This window comes from Sarcophilus harrisii, chromosome 3 (genome assembly GCF_902635505.1).
Source record: "Sarcophilus harrisii chromosome 3, mSarHar1.11, whole genome shotgun sequence".
Taxonomy (NCBI): Eukaryota; Metazoa; Chordata; class Mammalia; order Dasyuromorphia; family Dasyuridae; genus Sarcophilus; species Sarcophilus harrisii.
In genome coordinates, this window is record NC_045428.1 from 465626512 (window position 1) to 465639539 (window position 13028).

Below are 13028 nucleotides of genomic sequence, written 5' to 3' on the forward strand. Positions count from 1 at the left end.
GGCATGGTTTTAGTAAGGAAAGTGGACTACCAAACTATGGTTTGCCTCAGCACAAAAGTGGGGAGAATAGATGATCTGGTCTATGTGGTGAAAGTCATTCCTAAGGAAATAAGAGTACCCAAGACTATTCTAAAGGGATACAAGTGGACTAACAACATAGATAAAATAGGGTTAAAATAAATATGAACATGAAGGATAGTCTTAATAGGGAAAAGACTTCATAAATATCCCTCTGGCAAAAACTCCATAAATACACCTTGGTAACTAAAGAGTATTTATATATTAGCTATATATTAGCTTCAATATATTTTAATTTTAAAAATTTAACTAAACTGTTAAATTCTTTCTTCATATTTGTTTTTGCCTGACTGGCATCTTTTCAATTTAGTTATCCCTGCACAATGTCTGGCACATAATAATGCTTATTTTCTTTCTTCCATGACCTCCCCACTGTGACCCTTCTCTCTCCTTGCCCAGATCAGAGGGCCTTAGGTTATTGAGTAAACGAGATAACTTGTGAAGTGATATGTCCCTGGATCTCCAGTTCGTTGCTACAGCATGGACCTAAGACAGGAACAGTTCGGTGATTTCCCGCTCGGCCACTATTCTTCCCTCCTCTTCTTTCGGATCCTTAACATTCTTCTTTTAAATCCTCCTGCTACTTCCTCTCCTCCCCACCCTCAGTAAGCCTGGGAAGTCCGAGTAGTGCTTAGCTAAATAGGAGTGAGAGTAGTGGGAAGGACAAAACTCATTTATTATAAATCCTTCTGAGGCCGGGTGGTCGGGGGGAGAGAGGGGTGGGCAGACCGAGTAGTGAGGCTGGTGGCTAGCGCAAGAGCCAGAAAACCCAGAGGCAAGGACAGAATTAAAGCTAGGGCCAAAACCAGATTGGTGAGGCGAGTGGAACAGAAGTTGGAATCTAGGTTCCGGCACGGGTGCCCAATCACTTTCTGTGCTACTGTGAAGTTTATGCTGCCGCGGAGGCAAGAACCGGGACAGCGGCGGTTTGGGAAAGCAGAGGTCCGAATGCTGGAGGATGGCTCTCTCCATAATTGCTGTGATTGGGACGGATCAGGCCGCTCTTTTGGCTGGGAAGAGGCGGAAGCTGGGGACTGGAAGCAGCCCTCCCCGGCCTCTAGGCCCTTTTGGATAGCTCCGGCACTGTCCAGCGTGCTGATCATCATCACCATTGTAGATCTTGTGGGCAACTCACTGGTGATCTTGTCCGTGTTAAGGAACCGCAAACTCCAGAATACAGGTAGGGGAGGATGGGCGGAGCCGTGGGCATCTCACTCTTCGTTATTCCGCCCACACTCCTATGCCAATTTACACTTTAACCCTACTCTGGTCCAGACAAATATCCCCTCATCTTAGTTTTTAAATCTTTCCGACATTGCTTTTGTTTTCCCCAAGTTTGATCCAGAAACTAAAAGTTGGTTCAAGTCATTTCTAAGGCATGGGAAATTCAACTTTTTCTATTGATTTGTCTTAAATAATCTAGTTAAAAAGTTTTGTTCACTCATTTCCTTAGGCTTCTGCTGGGAGTGAGGTGGAGTGGGGAGGGGTGACAAGTAAGGGAGGGACAGTCAGAGGAAGGAAAGTACCTTTTGCCCAGAAATATATTCCATAATTGATTCCCATTTAATGCAGTTCTAGGGAGTGCTATCTACTAACAAGTTTCTAAGATATTCTCTTGTGATTTGTATATGTTGAGTGTCTTTTGAATGCTATTCGTCCTAGTACTAAATAAGAATACTTTGTTGATCACAGAAGTTGAAAAAATATGCCTGGAAGCATATAAATAGACTGTCTCTTTGGAGATTAGAGGATTACTGGAAATATTTAAAGACAAAGGAATAATTCTCCTTCATATTCATGAGTTTACAATTCTGAAATTTTCTCACAGTTTGGACTTTCGGATTTTCTATATGCAGAATGTGGAAGGAAGAAAGTTGAGTTAGGGGACATACCCTGAACAATTGTCCTGATTGATCATTAAGTTTATGCCATAGTCCTTGGCATCATAGATTTAGTTAGAAGGTCATCTAGTCCACCTCCATTTTGTTATAGTTGAGGAAACTGAGGTCCAGAGAGATTAGGTGCCTTGCCTAAAGTCTCATGTGTAGTAAGGGCTAGATATGAGATTTGAAACCTCTAACTCTGAATTTTTCCATTTGCACCTCACTGAAGAGAGCTGAAATATCTTTTTTTTTTTTTTGCAGCCATTATTAGGCTATAACTCAAATTTAAAAGAGCTATTAAAATGGAAAAAGTCCAGCAATAGCAAGCAACTTATACAGTTTAGAAATGTTACTCAATATTTTTATAAGGGAAAGTATTTTTTAAAGTAAATGCTTTCTTGTCTGACTAGTTGGATCCAGAATTTTCATCCTAGAAGAACCATGGGAGATTTGATGTCAAGTCCTTGCATGTGTACATATACACACAATCAACCAACAAGCACAATTAAGCACTCATTAAGACCTAATCACTATGTACCAGATCATCTTGAAAGTATTCTTTTTAAAAAGGATTCCAAAAATTTAAAAAAAATGAAAAACCTCTTGTGTATAGAATTTAATATTACTTCAGTAATTTAAAGGTTTTTTTTTAATTCTTTGGTTATAATAGTGCTTTTAAATAAAGTATGTTTCCATTTTATGCAAAGTACCATAAACATTCTGAAAAGGAAATTACATTCACGATTTTTTCAGGTAGAGTATAACTATTTCTTTTAAAATTATAAACCAGAACTAATTAATAAAACTAAGAGTTGGTTCTATGAAAAAGCCAATAAAATAGATAAGCCTTTGGTAAATCTGATTAGAAAAAGGAGGGAGGAAAATGAAATTAGTAGTCTTAAAAATGAAAAGGGAGAACTTTCCACCAAGGAAGAGGAAATTAGAGAAATAATAAGGAGTTATTTTGCTCAACTTTATGCCAATAAATTTGATAACCTAAGTGAAATGGATGACTACCTCCAAAAATATAGACTTCCCAGATTAACAGAGGAGGAAGTAAATTGCTTGAATAGTCCCATTTCAGAAAAAGAAATAGAACAGGCAATTAAACAACTCCCTAAGAAAAAATCCCAGGACCAGATGGATTTACATGTGAATTTTACCAAACATTTAAAGAACAATTGGCCCTAATGCTATATAAATTATTTGATAAAATAGGGAATGAAGGAGTCCTACCAAATTCCTTCTATGACACAGACATGGTACTGATACCTAAACCAGGTAGGCTGAAAACAGAGAAAGAAAATTATACACCAATCTCCCTAATGAATATTGATGCTAAAATCTTAAATAAGATATTAGCAAAAAGACTACAGAAAATCATCTCCAAGATAATACACTATGATCAAGTAGGATTTATACCAGGAATGCAGGGCTGGTTCAATATTAGGAAAACTATCAATATAATTGGCCATGTCAATAACCAAATTAACAAAAACCATATGATCATCTCAATAGATGCAGAAAAAGCATTTGATAAAATCCAACATCCATTCCTATTAAAAACACTTGAGAGTATAGGAATAAATGGACTTTTCCTTAAAATAATCAGCAGCATCTATTTAAAACCATCAGTAAGCATCATATGTAATGGAGACAAACTGCAACCATTCCAATAAGATCTGAGTGAAACAAGGTTGCCCACTATCACTGTTACTATTTAATATTGTATTAGAAACGCTAGCTATAGCAATAAGAGCTGAGAAAGAGATTAAAGGAATAAGAATAGGCAATGAGGAAGCCAAATTATCACTCTTGCCGATGACATGATGGTATACTTAGAGAACCCCAGAGATTCTGCTAAAAGTTATTAGAAATAATCCACAACTTTAGCAAAGTTGCTGGTTATAAAATAAACCCACATAAGTCATCAGCATTCTTATATATCACTAACAAAATCCAACAGTCAGAGTTACAAAGAGAAATTCCATTTAAAGTAACTACTGATAATATAAAATATTTAGGAATCTATCTGCCAAGGGAAAATCAGAAACTTTATGAGCAAAATTACAGACCACTTTTCACACAAATTAAGTCTGATCTAACCAATTGAAAATATTAAATGCTCTTGGATAGGGCGAGCAAATATAATAAAGATGACAATATTACCTAAACTAATCTATTTATTTAGCGCTATACCAATCAGACTCCCAAAAACTATTTTAATGACCTAGAAAAATAACAACAAAGTTCATATGGAAAACAAAAGGTCAAGAATTTCAAGGAATTAATGAAAAAAATCAAATGATGGTGGCTTAGCTGTACCAGATCTAAAATTATATTATAGAGCAGCAGTTACCAAAACTATTTGGTATTGGCTAAGGAATAGATTAGTTGATCAGTGGAATAGAGTAGGTTCAAGGGATAAAACAGTCAACAAATATAGCAACCTAGTCTTTGACAAACCCAAAGATCCCAGCTTTTGGGATAAGAACTTACTGTTTGATAAAATTGCTGGGAAAATTGGAAACTAATATGGCAGAAACTAGGCATTGATCCATACTTAACGCCTACACCAAGATAAGGTCAAAATGGGTTCATGACCTAGGCATAAAGAATGAAATCATTAATAAATTAGAGGAACATAGGATAGTTTACATCTCAGACCTGTGGAAGGGAAGGTCTTTATGACCAAAGCAGAACTAGAGATCATTACTGATCACAAAATAGAAAATTTTGATTATACCTAAACTGAAAAGTTTTGTACAAACAAAACTAATGCAGACAAGATTAGAAGGGAAGCAATAAACTGGGAAAATATTTTTACAGTCAAAGGTTCTGATAAAGGCCTCATTTCCAAAATATATAGAGAATTAACTCTAATTTATAAAAATCAAGCCATTCTCCAATTGAAAAATGGTCAAAGGATATGAACAGACAATTCTCAGATGAAGAAATTGAAACTATTTCTAGTCATATGAAAAGATGCTCCAAGTCATTATTAATCAGAGAAATGCAAATTAAGACAACTCTAAGATACCTACTACACACCTGTCAGATTGGCTAAGATGACAGGAAAAATAATGATGATTGTTGAGGGATGTGGGAAAACTGGGACATTGATTCATTGTTGGTGGAGTTGTGAACGAATCCAACCATTTTGGAGAGTAGTTTGGAACTATGCTCAAAAGTTATCAAACTGTGCATACCCTTTGATCCAGCAGTGTTACTACTGGGCTTATATCCCAAAGAGATTATAAAGAAGGGAAAGGGACCTGTATGTGCACGAATGTTTGTGGCAGCCCTTTTGTAGTGGCTAGAAACTGAAACTGAATGGATGTCCATCAGTTGGAGAATGGCTGAATAAATTGTGGTATATGAAAATTATGGAATATTACTGTTCTGTAAGAAATGACCAACAGGATGATTTCAGAAAGGCCTGAGAGACTTACACGAACTGATGCTGAGTGAAATGAGCAGGACCAGGAGATCATTATATACTTCAACAACAATACTAGATGATGACCAGTTCTGATGGATCAGGCCATCCTCAGCAACAAGATCAACCAAATCATTTCTAATGGAGCAGTAATGAACTGAACCAGCTATACCAGAAAAGAACTCTGGGAGATGACTAAAACCATTACATTGAATTCCTAATCCCTATATTTATGCACACCTGCATTTTTGATTTCCTTCACAAGCTAATTGTACAATAATTCAGAGTCTGATTCTTTTGTACAGCAAAATAATGTTTTGGTCATGTATACTTATTATGTATCTAAGTTATATTTTAATATATTTAACATCTACTGGTCATCCTGCCATTTAGGGAGGGGTGGGGGTAAGAGGTGAAAAATTGGAACAAGAGGTTTGGCAATTGTTAATGCTGTAAAGTTACCATGTATATATCCTGTAAATAAAAGGCTATTAAATTAAAAAAATAAAATAAAATAAAATAAAATTATAAACCAGAACCAAAGCACTCACCAATAGCCTAGTGAAGTAGATATTGTTATTAAGTCACATTGGACTTTACATGACCCCATTTGGAGTTTTCTTAGCAAAGATATTGGAGGGGTTTACCATTTATTTTTGCAGCTCATTTACAAATGAGGGACTGAGACATATGAGGGTCCCTCAGCTAGAAAGTGCCTGAGACTGGATTCGAATGCAGGAAGATGAGTCTTTCTGACTCCAGGTTCTGCACTCTATCCACTGTACCACCTACCTGCCCAATTATGTAGTACAAGTTTTATTCCTATTTTGCAGATAAGAAGACTAAAGCACAGAGAAGTACAAGGACTTCCTTTAAGGTCATATAGCTTATACATTATATAACCTGTTTTGGAACCTGTTTTGCTTGTTCAAGTGGCAGTGTCCTTTTCACTGTGCTAATGTTCCTATTTTTAAGTGTTTTCATTGGAAAAGAATAATAAACAAACAGAAAACTATATTTAATAAATTTTATATTTTATATGGATACTCTTTATATAGAACAAGTTGAGTGTTAGAAGAACAAGTGATTCTAAGAAGCAGAGGAGTATGTTACCAGGCATGGGAGACTACCAATGCAAAGGTATAGAGATTAAGTGACATGTCTGAGAAACAGCAAGAAGAATAGCAGAAGAGGAGTAGTACATATGACTAGAAAGGTAGATTGGAGCCAGATAGTAAAGAGCTTTAAATACCTTATAGCTCTAGTGCTATCATCCTGTGGTCCTCAAATAGAGGATCTTAAAATTGATCCGCTAAGTAAAAGGGAGCCATTATATTTAACTGAATAGGAAAGAGACATAGTCAGATAGACTTTAGAATAAAACCACTCTATTCCTCTCTATTTTACTGGTAAAGAGTTGTGATTGAGATAAAAGTGGATTATCTATCTATGATCACTCAGATAGTACTGTGATTCTAGATCTTCCTGGCATTGAGGCTAGACTTCTATAAACTAAATTATGTTGCTTCTCTGGCTGGATTCTGTGTATTGTATTACTGTCTTTAATGTTAGAATGTGATCCTAATAATTAATGGCATCATAATACACTGGAAAGCATATTCAATGTGCAGAATGGAGAACTGAGGTTGAATAATAGTTCTGATGCACATCAGCTGTGAGATCTTTAGCAGATCCTTTCACCCATTCTGTGCCTCAGTTTCCCATCTGTAAAATGGGGGGAAATGAACTATTACTATTTAATGTTAAAGGTTTTTGTATGGCTATGATTTTTAGTGCAAGGTAACTTTCTAAGGTTATAAGTTGTAGTGTTTGGTGATCTTCATCTGTGGAGGGAGTTTTCCATGTTGGGATTTCCCCCACACTAATGAAACCCAGATTTGAGGTTTGCTAAGTTGTATTATTATTGAGTATTTTCTATGTGTCCAGCATTTTTCTTTGTGCTTGGTACAGGGAAAATGCCAGCAAAGAGACTGAAGAAAACAAGTTTTTACTAAACACCTACTTTAATAATGGGCACTGTACTAAGCATTTTATACAACTGTGGATATTGGAGCTATTATTATCTCAAATACAGTGGAGGAAAGGGAGGCAGAAGAGGCTAAATAACTTGCCTAGAGTGACAGAGTTAGGAAATGTTTGAAGCTGATTTTGAACTCAGGTTTTCCTGACTCCAGCCCTACTCCTCTATCCACTGCACCACTTTGCAACCTAGACATGGGAAGGAAAGGCATTAGGAAAACCAAGGAAACATGGGATGGGCAGTGCTAATAGGTTTGGCATTTCAAGCAGTGACACAGGTTTGGAGCAGGGCCCAGACATAGGTAGAATTGGAGTAGAATCAATAAGTAAATGATGTCCATAGGAAAAATCTTTAAAAAAATTTTTTTTGGATTAGACTTGTGATTTCACTGATATGTGGATTCCCCCTGAAGTGATTTCCTTTACTAATGCAGATCAACACTTGCTCTGTAAATGATAGTCTTGCATTGTTGCCTGAGGCACTGGAAAGTTAATGCCTTGATCAAGGTTATATAACTAGTATATTCAGGACCTGCACTCAAAAGGTCTCTGCTGAAGGAGCAAGAGAAAAGTTAGAGGTTTGCCTGTCACTGTCACCCATTTCCTCAGTCCCTCATCATATTTAGCCTTTAGTTTTTCAGGACTATATGCTTATTATAGACTAGTTTGTTCTCTATTTCAGCCTCAGAAGCTGATATAGTCCTCTAGAGGCTACTAAACTTGTTCTGTGCTTACTCTATCATTCCCCTCATTGACACAGTCTCTTCTTTTTAAAATCATTATCACTCTAGAGGTATTATATCCATCATTTATCATTGTCTGAATTCCTTTCTCTGTATAGATCCCTTACCACCTGTTTCCCAATATTTATGTCTATCTAGGAACAGTTGTGGGTAAATTGAACAGGTTTCTTCAGTTTTCTATTAGAAAAACCACATTTTATTCATGACTTTGCCTTCATATCACAGTCATTTATTTTTAGAGGAGGGCATATAGAATCCTTTTTTGAGACAAAGAAAGGCTATTAAGTAGAAATATGATATCATGACTACGTATGACAATGGAAAAAAAACATTTTCCCCTGGGAGTCCCCCACCTTTCTGCCATAAAGCAGGAGATAATGTATATCCAAAAGAGAAGTCATTTTCTTTCTCTCCAAACCAACTCACTCTTTCCAAATTTTCTTGTTTCCTATTTCTTTTAATACCACTAGCCTATACCTACACCACCTATAGCCTCCCAGATACATAACTTTATTGTTATTCTGACTACCCACTTTTATCCACCCAGATCCCAAATGCTATTATTTCCACTTCTATAGCATCTCTTACATTCATAATTATTTGTACAGTCACCACTCTAGTTCAGGTCTTCTTCACTTGTTGCTTGGACTCTGGTAGTGACTTCTTGAATGGTCTCTTCTCCTCATGTCCTTCTCATCCAATCCACCTTCAAAATCTTCAAGGTGATTTTCTTTCTTTGTCAGGATACAAATTCTTCAATTGTTCATCAGTGGCTCACACCCAGTAAAACTATCTTTGAAGAGAGCTGGCCCAGATTGAAGATAACCAACAGATATCAAACCTACTGGTGAGTTAGGTAAATGTCTACTAAAGCTTGTGAAAGTAGATAAGAGCAATTTTTTCCAATGACCTTGAAGGTCATTGAAGCAGGCATTGTGGAGTGCATAGAGTTTGATCAGACATCAGAGACACTAAATTATCCATTGCACCTTGGGTTGTTGCTCATTGTATTTTTACATTGCCACTGTTCTTTGATGACTTTGGAAGAGAGAGTGAGGTTGATGACTGTGCAACTATCTCCCTTAATTTCAATTCAGATTTAAGTTAAAACATCATCTATGATGTCTTTGATCATTATATAATATGTAATGAAGGATGAAAAACAATATCTTGTTCCCCAACCAACTTCTGTTTCTTTCTGTGCCTTTGTATTTATTGTTGCTAATATTTGAAATTCCCTCCTTCCTCATCCTCATCATAATCTCTCAGAATGTCTAGTTTCCTTCAAGGTTTGGGTCAAAACTTGCCTTCTTTGTGAGACCTTTCCTTATCTTCCTGTGCTCTAATACTTTTCCATTCAAAACACCTTGTATCCGTGTGTGTGTGTGTGTGTGTGTGTGTGTGTGTGTGTGAGAGAGAGAGAGAGAGAGAGAGAGAGAGAGAGAGAGATACTATCCTTTTCTTATATGGACATTTCATTTGCTTAAAGAGGTAAAATATATAAAATTTTTAAATGAAAAACTGAGAAAAAGTGCTTGGGGAGAAAAACAGATAATCCTGACAGGATCTGGGAGAAAACAGTTCTTGAGAAACAAACATTCTTATTGATAGTAAAGATGGCTGCAAAACAATATTTCCCAATGGTTAATATATATATATGTATGTATGTATGTATATGTATGTGTGTGTATTACTATAGAATGTAAATTCAGAGTTTTCTAGATATATACAACAAGAAGTATTTGGGGAAATTATGGGACAATTGTACATTGCCTATTTGTGTCACATTTAACAGAAATATGGATTTTAGATTTTTTTTTAACCTGGAATAAATATTATTACACATAAAGAAGCCTTGATTTGAGGCAGAAGAGACTTGAGGAGCTTAGACACCAAGAAATAAGCAGAAGCCAAAAGAACTAAGAAACCAGCAAAACAAAAGAAGCAGATAAGGAAGATAGTAAAAGGAGGGTCTTCACTGTGATTCTAGAAGAGCCCAGTTGATTGGAAACAAACTGCAACTGATACTGGGAAGTCAACTGGAGAATAAAAAAGCACTATTGTTTGAGAGGGAGACTATTTTGGAAGAAAAAAGATTGCTCTTTAGCTTGAAGATCTATCTGGGCTTGTGCCTTGCTCTTTAGCACCACTTAGAGCTTCTGAGGGGAGTTGTTCCTCACAATCTTGTCCACATTTTCCATTATTGCCCTCTGTGTTTTGAGAGTGACCAATGAATGAGAAGACTCGAATAGCTTTGTAAATCCCAAGTTCAAGGGAATTGTTTTTCACTAAAAGAGTGTAATGTTGCCTCAACACTCAACTAAGGGAGCAGGAAACTAAGTTTCCCAGGAAACTGCAAATTTTAGACTTAAAGTTGCTGTTTGCTAAATGAACTTAGCACTGTTTCTGTGCCTTGAGAGTAAGTAGAAGATAAGGTGCTTTGTTCATCAGGAGAGTCCAAAAAGAATAGCTGTACTGCCCAGCAGGTGATCAGTGGTACAGACTATTCACTAACAAGACTAAGAATTTCAAAACCAGCAGTCCAGCACAGTGAATTGCCCAGATATATAGGTGTTACCTCATTGCTAGGTTCCTAGAAGTTTCTGCTCACTGTCCTCCCCAAAAACCATATGCCTTCTAGGAAAAATATGGCCCAGGTTTATGGGTGGACTTTATGTTATCAGAGAATCACAGAATTTAAGAATTGGAAGGGATTTCACCTATAATCTGAAATTCCCGATATAATATACTCAACAAAAAATGCTCATTGAAGATTTCCAAGGAGAGGCAATCCCTCCTTGTTATGATTATTAATTCATTTGTTTCTTGTTAGTAAATATCTCCTGTTTAAAAATTAATGGTGTCATCTTGGCTGATTTAAATAGGAAACACAATGGGTGGAGGCTTAAGTGCTGTGAACAGTTAATGAATAGTTTTTTGTTTTTTTTTCCTGTAAGGATTATCCCTAGTACTTTGAATATGAGTTATAGCTGCCTCTGCTGGGAACCCCCAACCTGTCAAATTAGGAAGAGGAGGGGGTATTGAATAAATCAATCTCAAAAAAGGGAGCTAGAGGAAGAGGAGAGAATTAGGGGATCTGTGCCACAAATCCACTACATTTTACATTTGTAAGTGTGAATCACCAACTAGATTATAAAATCCCCCGGAGAAGGGACTGTCTCACTGTTATTTTTGTGTCCCTCATGGCTAACACAGTGCCCTCAGAGGGAGCCATCAACTTGTGTAGTATCTTTCATGTGGTCAGTTCTTAGTGTGGAAACTGCCTTCATTCAAGCAGATTGATAAATTGGGTGTAATTTATGATTTTAGAGGGTTATCTAGAATGTCAAAAAGTGATATGACTTCTGTGGATGCATAGCTAATATGTGTCAGAGACAAAAATTGAACCCAAATCTTCTTTACTCCCAGACTTGCCTCCATCTACTACATTGTTGCCTTACTTATAGTAGTAAGTGAAATTTGAGAATGGATTGGTATCCTGCGATTTGTAATTCAGAAGGACATTTCCTCTCAGTCTTGAAAGTGATTTTGAGCATGATTTTTAAGCTGGAAGATGGACTCCACTGAAGGCTAAGAATTAGTCAGATTCACACAAAGTATATGAGACAGAGAATAAAATAGCTGAGCAATAGTACCAGTGGGAATTCCAACCTCAGTAAGTATTTAACAAACTGAACTTTCAAAAGGCAAACTGAGCTATGGTAGAGAAGAAAGAGATCCAGGAGGACCCTCACAGGCATCTTGAAGCACAGATCTTTGTCCAAAGCTATTAGGTTGTATATACCTTTAAAAGAACAAGGGAAGTTCTCCTCTACACAAACCTGCCAAATCTGCTCTTTACCCAACTTTCCCTTTCCAGGTCTACCCAGTAACAATAATATGCCCAGTGCTTACTTCTTTTACTTAAATATTTTCCAAATCTTGATTTTTGCTTCAAACACAAAAAAGCCAGAAGTTAACTAGAAATAAACATAAATTTAAATTAGGAAAGTCAGATTTCTATCTAAATATTAAGAATTTTCCTAATTGAGGGCGCTATGCTATTATGTTAATTTTTTTATCTGATATACATTTCATAAAACAATTTAGGTGGGAACCATGTGTATAGAAGGAACTATTTTATTTCCCTTCATTCACAAGAGGCTAAATTTCTACGTTTTACCATCTTGTATCATCACATTAAAATTCTGCTCCATGTTTTCAGAGGGCCAGATGCTTCTTGGCCTTTCCAAGCCTTTCTAACTTTTGGGGGTTGTTATCTAATGAAGTTCAAATCCATTTGCCTTGGACTTCATTCCCTAATGTTCTCTAAGCTTTCCAACTTTTCACTTCAATTGTGAATATCTTATTTATTAACTTCCCTCCCAGCAAAAATTAACTAATTTTAATCCTGTAATTATGTCTTTAGCTGGATAATCAGAAAAGCTTGTAATCCTCTTTAATTCTTTTTATGCAACCCCCAGCAGACAAGAATTATAAAGACTTTGATGGTTTTTGCCCTTTTTCTTGGATACCTAGCTTGATATGTAGTCTTAATGTAAAAATATGCCTATTCAGAAAAAAAAGGGACCTTTTTGCCACTGAATGAATATTTGATAAAGATGTGGAAAAATCAGAAAAATGGAAGAAGGAAATGATTCATAAATGATGCTTAATTTTGTCACAATTTTAGGCTTACTCGGCCAACATGGCTAGAAGCAAACCAAGAAGTAGGGATTGGCCAATTTAGATCTGGAAAACTGAAAGTCAGCCAACAATTTGCTTTACTGAATCCAGAGTTCTTATAAGCATGGAGATGACTCCAAGTTTGAAAGAACATGAATT

The 13028-nt window shown here is 36.3% G+C and overlaps 1 protein-coding gene across 1 annotated transcript in view; it reads left to right on the forward strand.

Moving 5' to 3' along the window:
* Window positions 1-1026: 1026 nt before the first annotated feature.
* The window catches only part of MTNR1B (melatonin receptor 1B), a 33148-nt gene continuing 21146 nt past the window's right edge, over window positions 1027-13028 (forward strand). The window contains 1 exon segment of the mRNA XM_003764327.1: window positions 1027-1258. Coding sequence (XP_003764375.1) covers window positions 1027-1258 — 232 coding nt within the window.